This window comes from Zonotrichia leucophrys, chromosome 11, assembly GCF_028769735.1.
Source record: "Zonotrichia leucophrys gambelii isolate GWCS_2022_RI chromosome 11, RI_Zleu_2.0, whole genome shotgun sequence".
NCBI classification, from domain to species: Eukaryota; Metazoa; Chordata; class Aves; order Passeriformes; family Passerellidae; genus Zonotrichia; species Zonotrichia leucophrys.
In genome coordinates, this window is record NC_088181.1 from 9,633,756 (window position 1) to 9,659,337 (window position 25,582).

At 42.2% G+C, this 25,582-nt stretch overlaps 2 protein-coding genes across 2 annotated transcripts in view; both read right to left on the bottom strand.

The window, feature by feature from the left end:
• Positions 1 to 3,554, bottom strand: part of SLC6A2 (solute carrier family 6 member 2) — a 60,120-nt gene extending 56,566 nt beyond the window's left edge. Inside the window, exon 1 of the mRNA XM_064722954.1 lies at positions 3,245 to 3,554. Coding sequence (XP_064579024.1) covers positions 3,245 to 3,554 — 310 coding nt within the window. The remainder of the gene's footprint in view (positions 1 to 3,244) is intronic.
• A 20,202-nt stretch (positions 3,555 to 23,756) lies between these two features.
• LPCAT2 (lysophosphatidylcholine acyltransferase 2) overlaps positions 23,757 to 25,582 on the bottom strand; it is a 30,358-nt gene continuing 28,532 nt past the window's right edge. The window contains exon 14 of the mRNA XM_064723143.1: positions 23,757 to 25,343. Coding sequence (XP_064579213.1) covers positions 25,132 to 25,343 — 212 coding nt within the window. The 3' untranslated portion in view covers positions 23,757 to 25,131. The remainder of the gene's footprint in view (positions 25,344 to 25,582) is intronic.

Genomic DNA, 25,582 nt, shown 5'->3' on the forward strand with positions numbered 1-25,582 from the left:
AGCTTTTTGTTACTGGGAGCTTGTTAAAATATAAATGTTTCTTTTTTGTTACCACCACCAGTGCTGTCTCCGAAGTTACCTAACAAAATGTCTGTATATCTGCCACTGGGTGGTGTATGCCTTGTGTAAGTAAAACTTACTAAAGTAAACTATCAGAGTATTGTATAAGTGGAACTTCCAGATCAAACCCAAAAGCCTCCATGTCTGGTTTTTTTTTCCTAGAAAATTTCCCTGGAGTTTATCAAAGAAAGAAACTGCAGGACTTGGCTAGTAAGAAGAAGGAGGTGTATATACATCCATGTCCTTGTAAAATTCAACTTTCAATGGGGGAATACAGTGTGTGTTTATATTTTCCTTCTCAGTTCTTGTAAGTTTCCATGCTTTCTTGAGAGCCACCTACTTTTACAAACATGCAAAGGTCCTTAGTGTGTCTGCAGGCATCTTGAATTAATCATAGTTAGCTTTAGGGCATAGTCCATATGCCAACCCCCTAACTTTTTTTTTTTTTAATGTAAAGGAAGATTCCATTTTCCACCAGTTCCATGTCATTGATGTTGTTCAAATTCTAAAAACATTCGTAGAACCTTTGTGGAGTAGCTTTTGGTAGGATAGCAGAATTTCTTTTTGTTAGGTGGCACAAGCTGTGCTGAGCCAGGACTTGGGGCATTGTAAGCTGCTTGTGCTTCTGTTTCACTGAGTATTTTGTATCAATAGGCTGATAACATGTTCATAACCCACAGGTTTGACTGTCCAAAGGCAGCTCTAGTTAAGTCACTGAGGCTGAGCAATTGCTGAGGCTTTCAGAATAAAGAGAAACTGCAGGAGGAAAAGGAAAGGAAACCTTTTACCTTCCACTGCTTTATGCATACTGCCCAATTCAAGTTTAATCAGTTCTGTTGGTTTCTTCTTTACCTAGCAGCTCCTTATAAATATCAAAAGGCAAATTGTAATCCTAGTATGAGCATCCTGTAAAATTTTTTATAGGTTAAGTCTAGTCAAGTGTAAAAACAACTTCTGATTTCATCCCTTTGATTTGCTCAGCAGTCTGGAAAAACTACTAAGATAGTGAAATTAAGTTTTCCTTGTTTCTGTGTCCACATACCAACTTCTGCATGGGGATGCATAGCAATTATATGAAACCCATTGTGTTATCCTTTTGAGGCAGCAAAAGTTAAATTAGTGCTGGAAAGGTTCCTTCATGCAATAGCAGTGGGGTGCAGGGGGGAGATATTTGATATTTAAGAATATCCACAATTTATGACTGGAAAGATCTCAACAAAATCCAACAATATCCCACAGCTCTGCCTGTTGCCTTACGCTTTTTGGTCTTGTAGGAAAATTTACACATAAAGCAAACAAGCTCCCAAGCACAATTGGAAAAAAAGAAGGAACTGAGTTGGCTTGAAACTCAGTAAAATTCTTCTAGAGCCTGAAACTCTTACAAGAGTTTCTACTGACTAAAGCCGATATGTATGTCCAACATAAGAGGCAATGGATGGAAAAATTTTAAGACACCAGAGTGTTTGGTCTCTGTATCACTAATAGCCATGTAATGGTCATTCTATAGACTTCGGTAGAAAAGGTCCTCTCTACCTTTGATGATATGGAAGAATTACTGGAAACTTTTCACTGAAATGTGCCTCTTGTAGCTGCTGGCTTTCTCTTCACTGCCATTTGGAAGTATCTGAATCAGGAGATGCTAATGAAGACCCAGTTTTTTCTAGCTGAACTGACATAAGATAATACATGGAGGCTAAACAAAACACAAGAGTTGCAGACAGTTACCTTCTGTGCCTGAGGTGGCAGTGAATTATGAACAAAGCAGGTTAGGAAATTAAGTGACCCAAATTAGAATAGAAAAGAGTTCAGGCACTCCAGGTGTCACCTTGTGCAATGTGAGATAGGAGAATAATGTCTTTTCCTGAAAACTGCCAGATGATGTGGAGATGTGGCAGTGGTGCACCTGTCCTGAGTGCTATGAATGATGCTGCCCCACCTGCACCTGCCCCAGCAGGACCTGCTGGGCTCCTGATGCACTGTGCTGCTGCAGTGTGAATGGCCAGGACTATTTCTGGACATAACGAAATCAGGATGGAGGTTATTTTCCAGTACTAACTACTTTCTTCAGTCTGTCTGGGTGGTGAGCAGAGAGATTTTCTGACTCCTCTCAGAAGTTTTGGAGCTACCAAGCTCAACTGACTGTTTCATTAGCGCGCATATCCTACTAAGTTCAAAGGACAGGTACAATTCCATGTTATTTGATAGGGATTTTCCCATTCATCCTGCATTCCTATTTTCACAGGAAGCAATTATTTTATGCTACAAGTGTGACCTATTAGCCTTTATCACCAGGCAACCACACTATCACTATATCCATACATGAATACCTTTCAGAATGTGCTTTTCCTCTCTCTTTTCTATCTGTGTGGCTCACTGTTCACACACCGTTCTCCATCTGCCAGGCAGGGTCTGTTCTTTCTGCGTGTGATTTGAGAGCACCCCAGGCACCTGCCCGGCTTGCAGATGGTGTTACTCCATCACAGGCTGGAGTCATCACTGACAGCACGGTGTTCTTAGGGAGATGAAAGAGGATGATGGAGTTCAGGTCTTAGTGAAGACACGCCAGACAATCTGAGCCAACTATAGTTACTGTGTGTAATTCTTTGTTTCTGTCATTGCCAAACTGTGCAGGAGGTGATGTTTTTTGTTACTTGTTTGTAACAAGTCTCCAACCTACTTTGGAGGAGGGGAGAACTCCCACACTGCAGAACCGAGGGCAGAAATCACAATCCTACATTAAAACTGCCCCCCCAAACCTATCGGTGGTCTGGCGCTAGCTCTTCTAGATGCTGTTTTTCTGCTTGAGCGTTTTTGGTTTGGCCTTTTTCCCCCCCTCCTCTGGGTGCTATTTTTTGCGAACGAAAAAAAGTGTTCGGCAGCCTGGAGTGGCAGCAGAAGGCAAATACGCCTGTACTGAAAAACTAAGTTAAACTTCGAGGAGTGTGCGAGCAATCGCTGCCCGGAAGGGGCAGCGCGGTGCCCTGGGGGCCGCGGCGGGTGCGCTCTGCCCGGGAGGAGCGGGGAGCGCTGGGGAGCGCGGCGGTGCCGCTCTCCTGCCTCGGGCACCGGGCACCGCGGGGTGAGCCCGGCTCCGGCTTCCCGCACAAACTCCGCCAGCAGGAGCGGGATGCCGCTCCCGGGGCTGTGGGGACGGGGAAAAAGACCTCGCAAGCGCTTCTCTTACCCCCTCCATTTTTGTAGCAGAGGTATGGAAATCGCCAGACGTTGGCCAGGTCCACGGCGAAGCCGATGACGGAGAGGAGGAAGTCGATCTTCTTGCCCCAGGTCTCCCTGTCCTGGGTGCCGTAGCGCGGCGCGGGGGCGGCGGGCAGGAGGCTGCTGCTGGTGTACTGCACCCCGTTGTGCTCCTTCACCAGCAGCAGCTCCACGTCCTTCTTGGGCGGCGGCGGCGGCCCCGCGCGGTCCGGCAAGGGGGCCACCACCGACACTTTTCGCTCGGGCTGGACCTGTTTGTTCATCCTCGCCTTAAACATCCAGAGAGAGCGAGCTGAGGAGGGGGCGCGCAGATAACGGAAGTGCGCTTCCCGCTGGAGGCGACTCCGCGCTCAGCCCGGCGCTGTCAGCGCGGCGGGAGCGAGGCACGGCCGTAATAAGAGCCATGCAAATGAGGCGGGAGAGGGGGGACCGCGGCGCCCGCGCCCGCCGGGGCGCCCCCGGGGAGCGGGGCTGCCCGCGCCTCCTGCCGCCGGGAGAGCCCGCACCCGGGGCCACTGCTCCGAGCCCCGCACCTGGGGCCGCCGCCCGGCCCCGACCCGCGCCCGCACCGCTCCGAGCCCCGCACTGCTCGGAACTCCGCACCGCTCCGAGCCCGCACCGCCCCTGATAACCCACACTGCTCTGAGCCCGCACTGCCCGGAGCCCCGCGCCGTCCCTGGTGCCCCGCACTGCCCGTGGTTCCCCGCCGAGTCGCTCAGGTCGCCTCCGTCCTGCCGCACACTACGGCGCGCTCGGAGCTGCTGCTTCCCGCCGGGCAAAACGCGCATCCCTAGTCCAGGCAGCTGAAATTGCCCTTAGCAGGCAACAGGTAGAGCCTGCTTGGATTGCCCACTTCCCTTCTTTCTCGGCTGTTCTCCCTAGTTCGCTAGTGTGGCTTTAGTTAAACAGGAGAATTTTGGGCTTTTGACATCAGAACTCGGTGGGGTGCAGGCGGCACGGCAGAGCTGAACACTGCTAATGCTCCTATGCCAGGGCTGATGGATGCCCAGCTTCTTTCATGGCAAGTATGAGGCTGGTAGAATTCAGTTGTCAGGTTGAGGCATTTGTGGGACATTAACTATTTGCTGCTATTCCAGATGGAACCCGAGTCTTTTACATGTAAAATGGACAAAGAATTAGCTGGCAGAACAGTGATTGATGTCAAAGTTAGCTAAATACAGCTGCAGAAAGGGGTTTTCAGGGGCTCTTCTTGTTACAGCTGTGAATAGTAAGTCTACACTCCTTGTCAGTGAAGGGAATAAAATTTGTCCATAAAAGACAGAAACCAGCTTTCTCTCCCCAGTATTGTATAGCTTCCCTTCTGCCTGGCACCAGTGAGAGCAGGTCAAGTCACAGAGGATTCTCGAAGGTGTTAACAGCCTACCATACTTATTTATTCTGCTAGGGCTGATAAAACACTATTACATATATTGTAATACATAAAGAGGCGCTAGTCAGAGTTCATAAAGAACACCAGATTTGTATGCAAACTTAGAATGTGAAAAAGATTATCACCTCAGAGTTAAAGTTCACATATTGGCATCCTCCCCATCTCTCTTTAGGCCACAGACTAAAAAGATGCTAGCAGGACAGCTACAACATACAGATTTTATGCCTTCACAAAAACCACTTGGTTCAAGCTCCAGCATCCGAGCTCTGACTTGAATCCTAAAGCTTTCATTTGGGTGAGGTATGTGAGCAGTGGCTATCCTGCTCTAAAGCACTTGGGTGCTTAGACCATGCAGCTCATATGTTCTCTTTTGGTTACTCTGTGATTTTTTTGTCCTCATCTCTTTCCAATTCACCACACAAGACTTTTTCTCTGCTTTTTGACACTCCATGACACACGTGCTGTAATTCTGCATGACTATTCCATGGTACCCTCTGAGCTGCTTTCCTGTGCAGCGCAGCCCAGAGGATCGTGCTCGTGCGCAGCTGCGCTGCTGCCTCCTCCCTGCACCACCCATCAGTCACTGCACCACATGCACCAAATGCACCAAACACAGACCCTGTGCCATGCACTGCCCCCAGACAGGCCCAGCTCACCTGACTTTGTGTCTGCACCCCCATTCTCCCACAGCAAATAAAGGACACGCTCTGTTTCAGACATAAGGCAGCCTCTGCTCTCAGCTGCACAGCCCTGAAGGCATCTTGCTGACAAACTCACCAGACAGCACTGGGGGTGTCTCTGTCCCATTCCCTGGTACCTATGGGGAGAAGGTGACTGAAGGGGGATTGCTCCTTCTTGGTTCCACCACTCAGGGGCTGCAGTCTCTCTGGAGATGTATCCTAGCCAGTAATGAGCTTTTTAAACCTGGTTCCCCTCTCTCCATGTGACAATTACTGCCTTAATGATCTGCACAGACTTCCTACGCTAGACAGAGGCACTCCTGTATTGCTTCTGGAAAAAGAGGGCCTTGCTAAGGAACACCCTTTTCCCCACAAGGTCTCAATTAGCTGAGCTTGATCATGATATCTGTAGTGGGAGGAATCTAGAAAGCCCCCGCTTATTTCCTAAGAGAATTAAGTCACTCTGCCTATATATATATATATACACACACATATATCTATCTCTCTATATATACACACATACATATATACATATCTATATATGCTTTTAGTTCTTGCATGGAAAGCGTGCACAATCTGGTTAATGTAATATCCGCTGCACCCTCAAGGTAAGAAAGTCCTCAATTGGATTTTATGAAAAAGTTGCTTAATCTTGAATCTGTCTGGATCTTGTTATGCCTAATGTAGCCTGACAGTAGGTAGAGTTGAAGTCGGAGAAGAGAATACTGTATTTAGAAGCCTCAGTGGGGCCAGGCAAGATGGTAGGGTGCTAGTGATATGCCACTGTTGGCTGGGAAACATGTTGTAATTTACTCCAGAAAACAGTCAGGTATTGCTGGGTTAGTCATCAATTATTCAAATACTTTTGTGTCACTCCTTGCCATGTATGGGAGAATATAGTGTGCGCTGTATCAGTTAACTGAGGCTGTCACACATTAGTGTCTAGGAAGAAAAAAAACCCCAAAGAACAACAATTCTGTGTGTGCTTTCAGAGCTCCATTTGCTGGTGGTGTGAAGGCTCACTGTGCTTGCTGGCAGCAGGGCTTGAATTCCCCCGTGCTGGTAGCACAGCCCTGTGCTACTGACCCTACAGAACTACAGGAGCTGCCTGCAGTCCTTCCTATGAACCTAGGAACATCTTCTGGGAAGGGTGGTACCAAACAAACAGTGTTCAATTATGCTGGAACTTGCTGTTGGTGCATCTGTAAGAGTCTTGCCTCATGAAGTGTCTGATATGCTTGGTGCAAGAGCTTGGCTGATGAGCCAAGCAAAACAGTAACGGAGAGAGGATATAATTGTTTTGTAAGTCAATGGAGGTAAATGTCACTGAGAAAAAAACCCCACCACTGTTTAAACCACAGGGATCACAATAAATTCAGTGGGAAAATGAAAAGAGTTCTAGCTATCAGAGCAATGAATGCAATGGGAACTTAAGACTTGGGTTTGGAATTTTTTTTTTATATGTAGGTTTGTATGACAAAATTGGTTCGGATTTGAAGACTTGGGGCATCAGTTTCTTATTATAATCCAAGATACAGTGAAAAATGTAAAAGGGGAAATGGATATATACATCAAGTATTTAATTTCATGTCCTGGTAAATCCACAGAAATTCATTCTGGCCTTGAGGCTCACCAGCGCTAAAGAAACTAAACATTTTTCAAACAAAGTGCATAAGTTGAATGAAGTTAGGTTTGGTTTTCTGTAATAGAAGAAACTTGAGGAATAGCCAGTTGCTGCAGGAACAGGGAACAAAGCCTTCTGACTAAATCAATGGTAAAAGGATTTCACAGTGGTAGGAACATGGCATTGGCAGGGGTGCCCATCTTTCTAGGTTAGCAGGTAAAGGATGCCATGCCATGGACTACACTGGGCATCTTTTAATGTCAAGAGATATATCAGCCCCAGCTTCTCGGACTTTTCAGACAGGGTTGGGCAGGTTTGCTTCACAGTGTCTCTAAAATCACAATGCTATTCCAAATGCAATGTTTATTTAGCATGTAAAACTTCTGTGTTTTATTGTTTGCAGGCTGCTGTCATATTATCTCTTCCCTAGAGCTAAAGAAATGCATCTCTTTCACTGAGAAGGGTTTGTTTGGTTTGGTCCTACCTTGCATTTTGACAGTGTCTGTCATGTTACAAACTGTCGTCAGACTGAAAATAAATATTACAGAAACACTTCACAGTATTTTAGTATTCTGTTCATGCAAGAATGAACAGAATCTAGGGGAAGACAAGGCTTCTCCCTGTTTCTCATAATAGTAGCTTTTGTAACTTCCTTATCAAATTGCTTGAGATTGCCACAAATACACACCTTCAAAGCACCTTTTACCTGGGATCAGATCACCTGGCACCACATGCCAAGAGCATCAGTGTGACCCAAGAAAGCTGTCCCATGGCATCTTTATAATTTTCTAATGTATAGAATATGTGTGTGTGGAGAAGACGACATTGGAGTCCAGGAGTTTTTGCCCCTCATAATTACACCACTGCCCTTCTCTATAGGCATAATTTTTTCACTTTCCTTTGACCTCTTTCCAGTTTACTAGCCCTTAGTGTCTTTTAAAGATTTCAATCTCCTTTGGAACATTTCACACAGTAGCTAAGTTTCAGCTTCAGCATATTCCTTCTTGCTACCAGTTTTGGATCACCAGCCCCTGGTGCTCCTTTAGCACCAGGCTCATTCTGCCTCAGAGATTGCTGCATGAGGGGGATTTACAAAGCTGCACCTAAGCGGGGTGGAACTGGGGGCACTCCCAGTTTCAGTCTGACTGTGCACGAGGTGCACTCCTCCCTTATCTTGGCTTGGGGTGCACTCCTCTCTTATCAGGGTGCAGGGTCCCAAGGGTGCAGGGTTCAAAGGGAGCCAGAGCACCCACTGACCTCATCTCTGCTTTGAACAGCAGGAGAACCAGCACAGCTGGCTCTGCTGTAATACTTCCTCTTGGTTCACCTGGTTATATATTCGTGTAATCTTTCTTTCTTCTGGTTGGACTAAACCTTTCTTGAGCAAAAATGGCCTAGATTTTAGATAAAGTCTTACCAAGCTTTAGTGAAATAGTAATAATTCCCAGGACTATCAGCCAAGATTCTAATGGGAAGGAGATCTCGCTTGCCTTTTTCACATCTGTACCAAATGTCTGTCCACAGACAGGCTATAAACACCCAAGTCATTCTTCTCTGTCACTTCTCTACTTCTAAAAGACCAGTTTTATAATTTTATTCTGTTTGCTTCCCTCCCATCTCTGTTATGCTAGGTTTCCTTTTTTTTCCCTGTGTGAGTCCCATTCTTCACTGATTAAATGTTGCCTGCCAACTTCATCATCTCCAAATTTCATTAGCAAACACAAACTTTTGGGTGCATATTATTAATGCAAATATTTAATAAAATCATTCCCACTAACAGATCTTTCAAGATGGGTAATCTCACTCCAAGCCTGTAATTATCCTTACAGCACAACATAGTATTATATCCTCTTTAGTCAGTTCCTTTCCTGTCTTAACAATTCTATTTATCTCCACGTCTTCTGCTCAAACTAACAATTACAAATGTCATTGTAACAGCTACTTTTGTAAAGTCGTGATAGATTAATATCTACCTCATTTTCCTTGCTTTTATAAAAGGCAGTTATGAGAAAAAGGTATCAGATTAATCTGTCTTCCTTTGGGAAGCTGGTTTTGCGTGTAGGAGTTTTCTGTGCTTATACACCTGTGGGAAGAATTCGTGAAAAGTGTTTTAATTTGGGAGCTCCATGTGGTCATAGCATTATTTGCATCTGCCTAAATCAAGGTTTTTGTAAGATACTTCATCATTTCTGTCATCTGCAGACCCTGAACAAGACACCTCGCTTGATGTCCAAAGCTAGACTGGGAGATGACCCAAAATATCCAGTGATATAAAAATTTGCTGAATTTCTTATGATCCTAAGGTGATTTTTGACTGCACTGCTGATGGCCAGGTGCTGGGTATTATTTTCCTCCTGTTGAAAAGACTAAACAAAAAGCCAGAAGCAATCTGTTCTTTCTTGCTGGGAGGACCTGTCCTTTCTTTTGCTGCCAGTCTCTTGCTGATATCGCTGTTTGTACAGCAAATAAAATATGTCCAATTGTGCAGGCTGCAAAAAAAGACTGAGATTGAGCTTGGTATCTTGCTTAACTAAAAATACAGGTACTGATCTTGGGTTTATTGTATACTATACTAATCATTGGACATTCAAAGCCAATCTTTATGTAGCCTCATTCAGTTTAAAAGGGATCATGCTCCTATATCTGAAGGCACAATAGGATGAATTATTTTTCCAAATACAAAGCAGCTGATTTCACTGGTTTCAATAAAGTCCAAACAAACAGTGAAAACATTTAAATTACTAATGGTTGGTGCTTTCCACTAGGCCAAATATTTGGGATCAAATTTCTTCCTTTGGTATAGAACCAGAACCCTCTGTGGCCAGTGAGAATATGTTAAAAAGGAGATGTGGAAATAACAGCCTCATTTATCTAAGTCCTGTTTCTAATTTTTGAGAATTCTCATTTTCTAAGAGTACTCAGAAACAATCAAATTATGCTAAATAAAGTTGCTTTTTCACTAAGAGAATGTGTCCAAGCAGAGGTTCACACTACATTTGCCCAAGGTTTACACTATGACTGTATCCAAATCAGAAACCTGTTGTGCTGGGTGCTGGACATCCACAAGGACAGAAAAAAGTTAGAGTCACCTAATCTACCTAGAAGAAGTGAGCTTGTGAGAAAGATCATTACGGCTGTCAGTGGTCCTAAGGCAACTCATTTCCTTAAGCTTCTGATACCATGAGTCCATGTCTTTGAGACAGAAACACAAAAATCCAGTAGCTAATTAAAAGTAGTCTCCTCTAAAACATGGAAAAAGACCAATTATTTATTTCTTTTAGTAGAAAATGAATCTCTAAAAATATAAACTTTTGAAAGGATTCAAGTCTCATAATGGGTATTAGTTGAAGAGCAAAAAATAGTTTCTCCCAAAGCTTAAGAACTTTTGTATGTTTTGCCTTATGAAAGTTTACACATTCATCTTGCAGGTGTCTTCACTCATGTATAGGTTTGAGTGGGTTTTACCTGCCTTTACTGTCCAAAACCTTTGCAGTTCTATAGCAACAGGCACATCAAGTTGTGAACTGATTTAGTACTTGGAAACCTCCAGTTGCCCTTAGTTGTAGCATTTATCCAAGTGTAGCACCAAGTAGCAATTTAGCTTTCCAACTAACATTGAGTAGTTTGGACAGTTCTAAGTAAATTGTTTTTGTTGAGCTGATTGTTTTAAAATTAAGCCTCCAAGCACTGAAAGAATCAGCAATGCCAAAGGAGACTCAGAGCCTATCCTCAAAGTTATGACAAGTCAGGCACTTGGCAGTTTTCACAATGACCTATATTTTAATATGGGCTATTGGATTATTTCTAAAGAGGCTTCTTAGCCATAAAAGAATTATGCTCATTGGCTGGGCTGTGGCAAAAATACAATTAAATTAAGGATTGAAATAATTTAGGATCCAGCTGGACAAGTTGTCCCTGCGGCTGAGCAGTAACAGATGTATTAAGCATTGGAAATTGCACAGAAAAAAAGGTATAATTGATCTAAGGTAACCTCACTACTTTATATTAAATAAATCAATGCTGATAAGCTGAAAGGTTAGAAGCAAGAAGCTGAATTGAAGGAAGGTGGACTTTGAAAAAAGAAACTCTAAGTAAAACAAGTTAACTTTTATGTCCTAAATACGGTAGGGACTATGGACACCTGATTTCTCTAGGTACAGTGGCCATGAATTTCCATATCAGCAGAACCCTGGGGAGTGTTGGGGGATGTGAAAGAGGGATTGCATTTTCTATGTGAGAAGCAGACATTTTTAATTAGCTACCTCTGTATTAATTTGTGCATCTACAGCCATTTGTTACTGAAAACCACAGGTAACCCACAGGGCTCTCACATGTACCTGTATCTCTGCTGCTCAGCACAAGGATTCAAAGGGAAGGCTGCATTGTAAAAACCACATTTCACCGAGCAGATGAGGTTTTTGGAGTGCAATGTGTGTGCGTGTGTGTTCAAATAAGCGGGCAAGCCCAAAATGTTGCCCAGCAATGTAGGAGACAGTAAATTCCTTCTGGAGACACCCAGTGCCTGAACATTAGCAAAAGCAGAGGTACTGGAGGAGGAGGAGGCAGCTGTAAAGTGAAGAACAACATACTTTTGTAGTTAAAAGTTTTTTGTAAAGTCAGAGGAAAACTTTACAAGGTGCAAGCAACTTCAAATAAACTTGTACGTAATGTAGCTGGAAATACTGTAGGGTAGTAAAGGCGGGATCTCCCTGTTGTTACTCACTTAAATCCTAATTCCATTTCTCCATTTCCAGACTAAGCACAAATAGTTTCATTAGGAACTTACCTTATTTTGCAAAGAATGAAAAGATACATTAAAAAAAAATTGAATGATTGCTTTAGGTGCACCTCTAGCAAAGTGAGCTCAAACTTGCATGGCCAGTGCTTCGGGTGTGGATATGGGAAATTGGCCGGGCGCTCGCAGGCTCCTGAGCCGGGCAGGGGCAGCTTGAGTCGGGTGTGTTCCCCGTGCCCCCCAGAGCAGGAGCCCCAGGAGCCCTGGGGAGGGCTCGGCTTTCTTCAGTCTGGCTTTGCTGGGCGGCTCAAAGGGAAAATCGCGCTGGGCTCCGAGGCAGGAGGCCTCGCCCGGCTCCTGCGGGGCCGCAGGTGAGAGCAGCGCTCGGTGATCGGCGGCAGGAGCGGCGGACACCGAGCGGCCTTTGGGCTGCCCTGAAGCTCCATCTGCTGGATGAGCTCCCTCAGCCCGGCGGGAGCGGAGCAATCCGGGCCGGGCAGCGGCAGCGCGACCGCGGGGCCCGAGCGGCTCCTGCGGCCGGGCCTGGGCCCTGCTTCCAGCCGGACTGTGCCGAGCTCCGAAAGGGCCGCAGCTCAGTGGTTTCCCGCAGAAATTAGAGACAGCAGCTTTGAAAATGAGGAAGGTCAAACTTCCTTAATGATGCAGCAAATACGCTGATTTAAAGCATATATTTGAGACCTGTGAATAGCTACAGGTCAGTTCTGCATGCAAAGCCAAGCAATCAAAGTTTAGGAAATGTTGTTAAGATAAAGTTTTAGTTGATCTTTTGCTGTGGCACAAATTAATAGAAGAAGTGATGATATTATAACATATCTCTGCCTGACGTTCCTCTGACAGCCACCCCCTTGCACACCAGACATCTTCTGTCTCTGCCACTTCCGGAACTAAAACTTTTGTGACCCATTAATTGCATGCAGATCTGCTGAAGCTAGTGAGAAATTGGTCTGGTTGTGTCTTGTCCTCTGCAGGGAGGAATCTTTGATGCAAAAGAAAGGGGAATGAAAATTCTGAAGCTAGACATACATTAAAAGAATTAGTTGTTTCTTACTTCCTTTCAAACAAGTGAGCTGAGAGGTAACCAGCAATAAGCATGAAGTCATCCTTCCTTGCTGTGATTAATTACTTTTCAAGCTGCTCTTAATCAAAGTAATTTTCTTGCATCTCAGCAAACATAACCATAGAAATGTCTAAACATAAAATTATGTAATTAAAAAAATATGATGTTGCTTTGGCCAGCTAAACCTTAAGTTTTTGTTTATGTGCTGAAATAGTGATACCAGAAGATTAAACACCATGAGACATTCTTTGTGAGACATATTCTGAAGGAAAAATGGAATATTCAGACGTATCCTCAACATAGAAAAATATCTCTCACTTTCTGAAGATTTCATGCTGCAATCTCTTGGTGTCCAAGTGTATAACTCCTTGTGGTCAAGGACCAAATTTATCACAGAACAGTTAGTTGTACATCCTCACTCACTAATTCTTCGAAGAAGCTTTTGGATTAATGGCAGGTTGTTGTTAAATATTAGTTTGGGCAAGGATCAACCTTGAGCTTCCAAACACTGCAGAAAGAAGGGCTCTGAGCTGAGGCAGTCTGATGCAAGTGAGTGGAGCCAGACCCAAAACTTTCAGAGGAAGTTGAGAAATGTGGCTTCTCCTGCTTTCTTGTCTTGTTTTTCTTTATCAGAGAGTTAAAAAAAAAAGCATAAAAGAAGACAGGTGTAGGTACTGCTTGGTTAGGACTGTGTGCTGGCTGCTAAGAGCTGGCTTGTTTATTTAGGCTGGAATAAGAAGGAATAAGTGAGTGTATCTGCTGGACTCTGAGCTCCAGTTAGCACAGAAGCCCTTCCAATAACTTAACAAGTAGGGAGGCAATCATGGTGCAGTTTGAGGCTGGGAGGATGAGTTGTTTGAGAGTGGGAAGCTTTTTCCTACATCTTTTTTTTCCTTCATGAGGGCTGTGCTCTAGGAGACCCTCGGTCAACGTTGGAAGGAAAACTCTACATTGAAGAAATACTGTTTACATAGTTATTATGTCAGTATATGCTGATTTAGCTAAACTAAAAGAGAAAAAATAAGATAGAACCAAAGGAAGTTGGTGTGGTCAATAACTTCATCAGGGAGAGGGGTACTGAAAGCAAAGCTACCCATCTTTTACAGCATCTAGGTCAGTGATTAGGTTGTTTGCTTTTTTTTGGTACAGAATTGCAGCAGTTGTCTTCAACACTCCCTTTCCTGTGGGTTTCATCCCTGCAGCTCTTGATCTGTGTGTCTGTAAGGAGGCACAAATGGTTTAATGCAGTGACAGCACTTCAGTATTCTCTTTCTCAATCAATTAATAATTAACACTGACCACCAATGACTCTCACATTATTTATCTTGTACTTTTCCTTATTTTCTCTCATCCTCATTCTTTCTTCCCTCTTCTGTGTTGATCTCAGCAAAACTTTGTTGCAGACCCTACAGGGAGAAGGAGAAAATGGGTCAGAGCTGCAGAGGCAGCAGCAGGGCACAGTCTCCTTACTGGAACAAGTCTGAGGCCAGGAACAGAGAAGTGCTGGAAGCTTTGTGCTATGTTTCTGTGGTATAACAGCACAGCTCTGATGGCACACTAATTCAGTTTTTTACTTTTAGGAACCACTAAAGCAGTACTGATGCTTCCTTAACTGTGCTGGTTCATTATCATACAATGTAATTTTCTGATTCTGGTATACAGTTTGTAGGACCTATTTTCTGGGTTCTGTTTCTTGGCAGATCTACCTGATAATGTGTACCTGCAGCTTCCAAAAATGTACATGAAAAGGTCAGGTTTCTGTGCTGAATAAATTATTATTTGTATTTTGGTGGGGTTTGGCTCCTGTTGTTACAGGCTCTGTAAAATGCCCAAAATAAAGGCTAGTCCAAAACCTAAAAAAATTCAAGTTAAAAAAATAATCATATAAGAACATGTAATAAGCTCACATCAAAATCCCAACCTTTTGGAAGAAATTTGGATGTAAATTGGATTTTGGAAGCTCTGGAGGATTTATAATTAAGAATATCGAATAAAACTCTGGTAGAACCTTGCCATGTCACTGCTGACATTAGCACTAGGCTGCTTTACTGGGATTGATGGTCTTTCTTCTTTCTTGTTTAATAATGTATTTCCTCTTGGAGGAAAACTGTGGTAGTAAAACTCAGCAAAGCCAACAATGTGTCTCATAAACAAATTCATTTCCTTCTTCAAACATTGTTTCATTCAAGAGCAATATATTCAAAATTCCTTTTAGTGCTGGGTTTTTAATTGGTTCCTTTTGCAGGAATGAAGCAGCAATTCTTTGAATCTTCCTTGAAGTTTGCTGAATTTGTTAAAATTTTCTATGTTATCTTTATTGAAGTACAGTAAGGGAAGTATCCTGATAACATAATTAATGTATGATTTTACTTAGAGTTTAGTAGGAAAAACCCACACCTTTGTTTGTAATGGTGAGTATTTGACTGTAATATGTATAAAAAAATCACCTTTAACTTTTCCCTAGAGGGATGCAGTTGAGTTTCAAGGTTGTTTAATGATATCTAAAACAAATAAACAAGGGATACCTTTCCCTGTAGTGAGGAGATCTCATTTCACCTGCTTCTGAGAAAGCCTCTGATTGCTGGTGGTCAGACATTGAGTGAAATAATTATGCAACTAAAATTACCATGATTTTAGCATTAATATTGCTGGAAAAGCATTAATATTTCCTGGAAGGCTGTGGTTTAGGTTAGTGATTTGTATTTCCTCTTTTTTTTTTGTTGGTGTGGGATCTTGAAAAATATTTTTATTCATTCAAAGAGTAGGGAAACAATGTGTGATTGCAGCTGTGTGGCAAGACTGGTGAGTAAGGCTGAGCTGTGGTGTGCCCAGGGCTGATGTGTTCCATTAAAGTTCTACATGAGATGTTCTCTTTTGATGAGTGGATTCAGGGATCAGCAGCCCTTTTGAACCATTTGTCAAATAATGAGAGCCCAAAGATGAGTGTGGTGATGAGCATTGACTAGTTAGGGTAGAAGCAAAATACGGCACGGTGGCAGTGCTCCCTCACCCAGGCCTGGATAAGGAAAGGATTGAGGAGAAGTTGCCATTGATGGAAAAGAGCCAACACACCCAGAGCCACCCTGTGAGCCAGCCCTGAGCGTCAGCAGCAAAACCCAGCTCAGAGTGGGACTGTGCCACACAAATGAGATGAGCACAGCTGAGGCTCTGAGCACAGAAGGTGCTCAGGGTTGGTGGCACTGGGTGCAAACCCCTTCCACTGCCCCCACTGCAGGGCTGCCTGGAACCTGCCTGCCTTACTCCTGGGAGCCAGCAGGTCTGTGCTGTGCTGCTCTGCTGTGCCTCTGGTGCCCTGATTACCAGGATGAAAGTTGTTCCTCCACCAGGACCATGAAGGATGCCTGGCTTCTCCTCAGTCTTTGTTTGCCCTAAGAAAGCAGTGAGGAGCATGCTGAATTCACCTTCCTTGTGCTTTCTTACCAGTCCTGTGCTTACGTCCTCCAGAGAACTTATTTTCACAATTAAAATGGATTTAATAGGGATTTTCTTCTCTTCTATCACACCATCTTTGTGGCCTGGGCTGTGTTTTCTGAAGAAACAGACTGAAAATGTATTTTATTGATACTTGGTCCTCTGAGCTGAAGGTAGCTTTTGGAACATGGTACATTAGGCACAGGGGCACCTTTGCCCTTTAAACAAAATGATCTTCTGTCTCTGAATACTTCCATACAGCATTTGCCTAGAGATCAAGGTAAATTTTTACCTGAGACACTTCCTCTGAAGTAGCTGCTTCTGAAAAAATACAGAGCTCTTGAATTTTTAAAATAATTTCCCACTGTCTGAAAGTGGATGGCACCGGTGGGTTACAGGCACCTGTGTAATGACAAACTTCTAAGCCAAAGTAAATATTTTCTTTTGATGCTCTATTACACCAGTAAAGACTACAGCTATGAAGTTCTTTTAACTGAAGACTCCGCATCTGCAAGTGCTTTATTCCTTAGATTTTGGGTGACCTGATTGCAAAGTGCCCTTTTTAAGAGATAAGAGATGCTAACCTTATAATCCTGGCTTTTTTTATAGCTAAGGTTGCATGTGAAACAATTGCCAAGGTGGTTTCTTTACTGCTGTTCTTAATTAGGAAGTGTCACCAAAATAAATTGGGTTCAGTTTTGCAGTATCAGTATCATTTATTATGGAGAGCATGGTTGAGGTGAAATGTGGGTAGATGGCTAACAACATCAGAAATTTGTTTTGTATTTTCTCATTTAGGAGATACATTTTTGGGAACGCCTGATTAAGAATCAGACTGGATTAGCAAATATTTGTCATCTAACAATAGTTTGGGAATTTGCAATTTTCTAAAGAAAGGGGTGAAATACTTAATAATTATTGCACTTACAGAACAAATAACTTCCAGGGAAACATCCAGTGTTTAGGAATGATTCAGCCTTGATGAATGACCCTGCCATATACAGTGATATAGCTGAAGGACACTTCCAGCTGTCTTTATTTCATGTGACCAGTGTGATGTACTCCCAAGGGACTGAAGCCCTTCCTAAGGAGAGAATACTTTGTCCTGGTTGCATCAACAGTCCTGTCTTGGGTACATTGTGACATCCTTTTGTGTGGGGTGTGTTTTGTCACTGGGCTGTATGGGAGATGTGTGCGTAATAAATCCAGTGGAAATAAACAGTGTTTTCCCCCTTGTGAATATGTGACCCATGATTTATTTATCCACCCAGACTTAGACTAATAGCATGTCAAATGCTGCCTGTTTGTCTTCCTGTTGACATATTTCTATCAGCAGTGTCTTCTGTATTATGGATAGTAAAAATATTAGCAGATTTATAAAACAATGGCTTAACGAGAGCAGCTCTTTGATGTAAGCTAGATGGACTCCACTAGGGAAAATAATGAAGAGATTAGATGGAGGGGAGGGGTTTTTTGTCTGCTGTGAAATTGTTCACATTAGGCTGGAAGAAGAGTAAATGGAGACAGACAGGCTCCACCAGAAGGTCAGACACTGACCTGGCTGCTGGGCCAGAGATTGCTGCTGTACCCCTGTGACTGCACAGAGAGCTGAGATCTCTTGCCCTTGCACCTTGGTGTGCCCTGAGTCATGGTGGGAAGAATCAGGCTTGGTATCACAAAAATGCCTAGAGACAGCAAGCAAGTCAGAGGGAGCTGTAGGGGAGAGGTACAAGTACTTTGATAGATTAAAAGATGCTAAAAGAGTCTAAATGCATCATAATGCTATAACTGTCAAATCTGTTTTATCTGTGCTTTGTGTTGTCTGATGTTGAATTCACCTTCTTGCATCTGAAAATAATAATTAGTGGGAGTGTTAAAACAAAAAATGTCAAATTGGACTACAGGGTATGAGTGTCCGTAGGTAATTACTGAGTCAGAACTCTTGGTTTGCTATACCAGTGCTCTCCTTTGCAACTTTTGGCAGGATAGTTGCTTTCTCTTTGCTTTGTCTATTTATAAACTGTTAAATAGCCAGGAAAGGTGGAAGCTGTTATGTGCTTTACACAATACTTCAATGGCTGTTTCTTCTGCTTAAGCTGCAAAGTCTATTTTAATAAAATGAATAATAATGAAGAGTATTGTCAAAGGTGTCTCCTAGTACTTATTGCCCAAAGGGCTGGTTCTCTTTGGTCCCTCAAGTTTCTTTTCTACTAAAAGAGAAGTTTGCACTATACAAGGCATAGACTTTTGCCTTAAGTTTGGTAATACCAAAGGTAGAAAGAATGGCTCCTGCCTGTGTTTATTTCAAAGGTTGTTTTAGGTTTAGTGCAGCTTTGAGTTAATAATAGTTCAAACCTGAACTTAAACCACACAGGTGACAATGACACTGTTTCCATCCCCGCTGTGTATATTGACAATATTCTTCTCTGCTTACAAGAGATGGGCTGTTAAGGACATGATTAAATAACATTATGGAATTTGGCATGCTTTCATTTGAAAGGCCAGTGGACAAAATGTAAACATTTGAAATGATTTCTGCTTTGAATGGCTGCTGGAGCTCATGGCTGGTTATCTCCTGTTTCAAAGACTTCCTGCATTGAGGGAAACAGCTTTTCTAAAGCTGCTGCAGCTCTGCTATGACTCCTTCTAGTCTCCTACACTTTTTCCTGTTCATTTCTTTTTTACGTTTTAAGAAAACACTTTGAATTTTCCTGCAATCTTTGATATCAGGAGATATGAGCAGCAACACAGACTTGTGTATCTAATTGTGCACTTGGCCTTATCTTTGTCTGCAAGGCTGATGTTTACCTTTGAAAAGGAAATTATTCCTTTTGAACAATTATATCCTCTAAGCTTTCATCATGTCTCTCTAATCTGCAGAAGCTTTGCTTCCAGTGCACTGTCAGATGCTTAGTGAAGTTTTAGGAAGATTATGTCCTTAACAAAAGGGAAATAAAGGGGCTTTTTAAAATAGGAAAGCTCTTTTTAACAATAATTTGAGCTGATCAAAATGTTATTGATAAACCTGTATTTTAAATTCCATAAGGATAAAACCAAGACACTGCAGTAGGCAGGAATGAGCAGCTGTAGGAAGAGAAAAAGGGGACAGCAGTTCTACAGTGGGCAATGCTGTGCTGTTTTTAAAAAGCCAAGCTTTGCACTGGGTGTGCATGCACAGGAGCATTGACTACAAACTACAGAAAATCTTCTTGTCTACTGAGGAATGGTAGGTCTGGAGCTGAAGCTGAGAGCTTCTCTCTCTGGAGAGCCTAAATGAAAATAATCAGTAGTTTAGAAAGTGCAACCTGTGAAGAAAAAAGAAAGAGATTTTGCTTTTTGACTTAAGAAAGAATGGGAGAGGCAAGAGTGAAACAGGCATGATGATAAGATCTGGATATAGGTATGTGCACTTATAAATAGTTACTCAGCAGAAAAATAGAAATTAATCAATTCTCCTTGAGCAAGGTGAACACAACAATTCAGCTGCAAAAGTATTCAGGCTAGACCAGAAGAAAAACTTTTCTAATAGCAGAAATTATTGAGCAATGGATTAGATGGGCAAGGCTGTGCACTGTTCCTTTGTGGAGGCCTTTAAAGGCAAGTTTAACCTAGTGAATGCTCACTCCTTCAGATGAATGCTCTTACCTGTGCCCAGTATAGAGCAAAGCAATGCACATGGCAGCTGCAGCTTTAGATGTGAACCTTGCTGGAGCTCTTTTTAACATATAATTTTCAGTCTTGAAAGGAAAATTTATAACTGACTATTTTCTGGAATAAAAATGGTAATAAAAGTTAACAGATGAAAGAAGTTAATATTGATTTATTATCAGCATGGTAAAGCATGTAATAGCATGAAAACCAAGAAAAATAATGAAATGAGAATAGGGGAGGGGCTTATATTTACTTTCAACCTGTTGCAGCAAGAAGGGGCTTTAAAAGTAGTGCACAGCCAAGGTAATGAAGTATTTTCTATTATAACATTGTCATGCGTCTCTGAAGTCTCACCAGTCAAGATGTAGTTGTTACAGAAACTAAGAGGATGGCATAATAAATAAAATTTAATCAATTGTGGTATTGTGTTCCTTGATGATGGTGATGCAGTTCTCAGCATCCTTACAATAACTGGCCATGGAAAGTTTTCCTGTTTTCTGATTATGAGCTTGTTTTCTGCTTTTGGTGAGTACAAAGCACATGGTTGATACCTACAGGATTAAACATTCACTGAAGTGCTTAGCAGAAGCTGGGTCCTTAAATGACCCTCTTGTATTTCCTTTGTCATGGCACTAAACCTGCTGTGCTTCTTGAACTTTATCTGAGTAAGTGCTGCATACTGTATTTATATCAGACACATTTTATTGTTTGCATTTTGGCTTTATGAAATGTCAGAATTAATCTTATACTAATGAAATGTTCAAATTTCATCTCAGCTATGAACATAGCTGCTAATCCTATAAGATGTTTACTTTCTGCCTCTCTGGCTATGTATAGTAACAGAGAGTCTGCAAACTTAAGCACTGCTGACAAACGTCTCCCTACTGCTAGTCAGTCCAATAAATGTTATTTCATTGAGCAAAGATTTAAAATTAATTAATTCAATGTCATTAAAATCCCTTGCAACCTTTGACAAGTTTGCTCTTACGGCAGACCAGTAAAAGTAGCTACCTGAATACTGCATGTACCCCTGAACTCTACCAGATTTGGTAATTTCTATGTTTTAATATTAAAATTTAACTTTAATCATTTTGGAATATAACTTCTTATGGTGGTAGCTATGTTTGAGGTGGAAATGTGGAGGGAGAAAGTGGAGAGAAAGGTAGGCTGTTTCAAGAAACAGAAGAGGAAAAGGTAAGCCAAAGGGCACTGACCAGAGTCCAACCTTCCAGCAAATCACACAGAGTGTAGCTACCAACCTCCCAAGCCTTTCCTTAGAATTTCTCCTGTGGCATTCCCAAAGTGAGAGTTGTGTAATTCTCAGCATGAAATCTCAGGCTGCATTCCTGAATGAAGGCTGTGGTCAAACAGTTCACAGCACTGTCCAGTGTGGGTGTGTTTGTATATGTAGGGACATTTTTTACATATGTAGGGACATTTTTACATACAAGCTTCAGGCCCTGATTTTTCACACCCAGAGGCTCTGAGTAGCTCTTGGCACCTATGCAAGAGGAGCCTGCTCAGGCAGAATGGTGTATTTATTTGCACTGGCATGGTGCCTGAGGAATTACCCAGGAACAGGGCCCTGCTGGGCTGACCACCATAGAAGCAAGGTCTTGAAAAATGGTTCTCAGACTTGTGATACCCAGGGAATACTTTGTTTTAGATGGAATTGCAAGGGAGATGGCAGATGTGGCCAAGCAGCCCTTACTCGGTGCAACTCTTCCATGAATGGTCAATAGAGCTGTCACACAACACAGCTCTTGGCTGGACTCCTGGGGCTCTGGTCCTGCTGGGGTCTCAAGAAGGGAAGAATGGGCAGAGCACACAGCTGCTGTGCAGTTTACCCTGTAAACCATTCAGGAATTACAGAACTTTGCCTCCTCTGCATCCCCATGGAGCAAGCTGATGAGGAAGTGGATGCAACAGGAATACTGTGGAATGTGATTTGGCACCTCACTTGTTCTGATGCAGATGAGCACAAGAGTTCAGGAGCAGCAGTCACAGATGGTTTGGTGCCTGATTGGTGCTGCCCAGTTATTGACTGTGAGGAGAGCTATTTTCAGATGCTTTCCATCCAAGTGTTACTACTCCTCATAGTTCTGATGGATAGCAGCCTGCCAGAAATTATGTCATTTTGGCATTTAGTGCCAGATCTTATAGAGGTATAACCTGACATGAAATCTGGATGCGTCATCTGTTTCCACTTATTTAGGCAGTAACACTGATGTAGCAAAGGAAGTACAAACAGTTTTAATTTTCTTGGATTGAAAGATCTTTGTCTCAGAAATCAACCTCTCATGTGGCCAGTGGACACTCAATTAATTCAGCTTCTTAAACATATAGTATTTGTGTCTTTGTTGTTCCAGGATGTAAAAGAAGGTTCAATTTTCTATGTGACCCACCATTGACCTTCATGTGTTCAGAAACAAGAGCTTAGATTTAAAAATGTAAATGAGATTTATTTGTAGTGTACATAGTTATCAAACCTCACGAATAACAGCATCCCATGAGCCTGAATTCTTGTGAATAAGTTGTGTTTCCCTCTTGTAATAAACTTGTCCTTGTTTGATTCTTGCTGGTGTTAAGATTGCTGGAGTTTCTGCACACTTTACAGTGTCTTATTTTTGTACCCATGAAGAACTTATCATCAAATCCATGTCAAAGCAAGACAGAGAGGTCCTGACTCAATAAATGATGTTTTCTATGGTGCCATGGGGCCAAATATCCTTTCTGCAGTGCAGGACTCTCAATGATCCTAAAGCAGCCTGTAGACTTATGAATTTACACCTCGGGAAGTCAGAGGCAGAAAGGTGTCATCCCTCAATGCCTGATAGAGAGCCATTTTCTGTTTAGTATTTTTAACCTTCTCCTTCTGTTTAGTTCCTGCTCTACCACTTAATGTAATGCCTGTTTATTGCAGACTGCTTTTAGTTTGGTCCTTTTAAAAGCTCCCTGAGGCATGATGATGCCTAGAAATTAATGTATTCCCTTCCCGCACGCCCAGCAGATGTGTGTATATTGAGTTAGTGTCTCTAGTGTTTAGCTAATTTCTCTTCAGAGCATGGTTGAATCACTGCTACATACCAAACCCATTTGTGGCCTTTCCTCTAACTACAGGGATAGGTAGATTTATATACATAATTTTTTCAGCTGTAAGTGCAAAAGGCTTATGTGACTTGCAGATTTTCATAAAATCTCCAAACTTGCTGTGCTATTGGACAGCACAGCTCCTGGTGCTGAATGTGGCTGGATTCAGCAGGAGTGTGTGCAGGGAAGCCTTTGCATCACAAGACCCTGAAGTGCTTTCTTTTGTCATCTTTGCCCACACATCTTTTCCTTACTGGTTGGAACAGAAGTTATGTTTGAAGAGTTTAGTGCTGGTTTAAAAGCTGAGAATTAGGTTAACATGCTAGGTAAAAGCATCCTTGCTAAGAATTAACATGAATTCCAGTTAACTGTATTCCTGTCTCTCCTCTAACTGGGAGAAAATACTCTCCTAATGTTCACAATACTCAAAGACATGATTGTTACATCTCAGCTGTGGTTGAGGTCACTCATTTTACATGTAAATGGTGACACCTTATTTTCAATAAAAATGGCTCTCTCTCTCTCCATGGACTTGCACACCTTTATATCATAATCCCTCTTGTCAAGGTAATCACCAGAAGTAAATCTTTGGAAGAGTATTGGTCCTGTCCTGCTCTTCCACTCCTACCATAAAGCAAAGTGCCACCATCCAAAGAACTGAAAATGCCAATTTCAGGTTGCACTGAGTTTACCAAGGTAAGACATCTTAAGCATGATTTCCTGGAAACTCCCCCCAGCCCCTTATGGTAGACAAAGTACCCTTCCCACTGTACTAAAGAGACTCAGCTATTCAAGTAAAGTCTTTTAAAAATATAGATTTATTTTAAGCACATGAAACATCAGGAGAGGCACAATTATAAACAGAGAAAGTAAAACATTGCAATGAACTTGTGGCCAGACTGCAAGCAATAACTTAGAGGCAGAGTTCATATATGAAGACCTGCTGAAAGTTGGTTATTATTGGTACTAGACAGTCTAGGCTTTGCTCATCTCAGTTATAATTTGAAAATATCTTCTCATTTCATCCCTTCTAAGTTTTTATTGAGAAGTATTTGCCTAAATAGCTATATATTTTAAATACTGCATAAAGTGCATTCAGATAAAGGATGGAAAAAGAAAAAGGCCCAATTTCCAGTGCACTAGAGAGGACGGAGGCAAAATATATTCAAATAATTGACTAGAAAGAGCTTGGTTTTGAACCAAGCCCCAAGAACACTGAGTAATGGCAGTAATGCAAATATGGTTTTTAGGAGACAGCTTTAGATAGATCCTAAGTACTAGAACTATGGTTGGAGAGCATATTTGCCTTTTGAGCTTTGCAGAACAAGGTCACATTCCTCTGTCGATAATTGCAAGAATAAAAAAATATGCTGAAGTTTGAAATGCTCCTCCCAATGTGATCCTGAACAGTTGTTACTGTAAACAACATGGTATTTATTTTGAAATAGTCAATTAATTCTTAGGTCTTACTGTCTGCATTTTCCTCTAGACTGTTAAGCTGCTATCTTGGAATTCCAATTTGTTTTCTGTTGTTAGAAGTGCAGCCATTTCCATCTGGCACCAGCCTTTAGGCCTAAAGTGGTTTTTGTTAACATCAGTGAACCAGCATGACGTTCAGAAGCTTAGGCTTTCTGGTCCCTAAGTAGTTAAGGGCAGACCAAGGACAGCCAAAAAACAAAATCTTAAATTCTCAGCTTCCCGTTACTCATTTGTGTGTTTCAGAAACTTGAGAATAGCTAAGTGGTATTGCAAATTATAACAGTCCAGCAGAATTTTTTTCCCTTAAGCGATGTTGGGGATGTAGAGGAATTGAGCAGCACCAAAAATACCACTTGTTTTGAGACAAGTGGACTCCTCAGTCTCCGTTCTGAGAGGTCACTGCAGTGCTGGAGCCTCGTACCCCTCGTAGCACACCTGTTACTTCTGTGGAAGCATGAACTTGGAAGACACTGAACAACATTCCCAGTACTGTGATACTGACATTAAGGATTGAACAGTGGTTTTTCCCTTACAATCAAACAGGAATAACTCCTTCTGATATGAAAACAAACAAACAAAAAAAAGCCAAACTTTTTTTAAGTTGTAACTTCCATCTCTACTTTACATCAGTTGTGCTTATGAACAGCTGGGGGAAAAAATTCTGTAGAATTCAAGAGCTGAGTTATTTAACTCTTCTCAGTCCTCCTTTTTGTCAGAGGTAGTTGAGCTATCTTCACCGCCTTCTGGACAGACTTTATTTCTCGCAAGTGGTGTTGTTTCTGAGATCAGGGCTTGTGGCTCAGTGTTATGCTCCTCAAACATACCTAACTGGTGTCTCTGTAGATCTATGTATGTAGTAAACAATGAAGCATATTCTGGATGCTTGAGTGCAAAGTTCTTGAACTCCTCTGAAAAACATTAAAAAACACAGATATTATAGTGCAGCAATAGAAACAAAGAAAATTTCAATGCCTGCTTCTTTTACTGATCTCAAGTTAGTTCCCTCTAAGAAAACACAGGAATATGACACAAAGTATCTAAGTCTGTGCTTCAACAGTTCTTCCCAGAAACAAGGTATGAGAACCATCAGGGAATGTGAGGGAATCAAAAAAGGAAACCCCCTGTCAATATGACTATGAGAGAATTC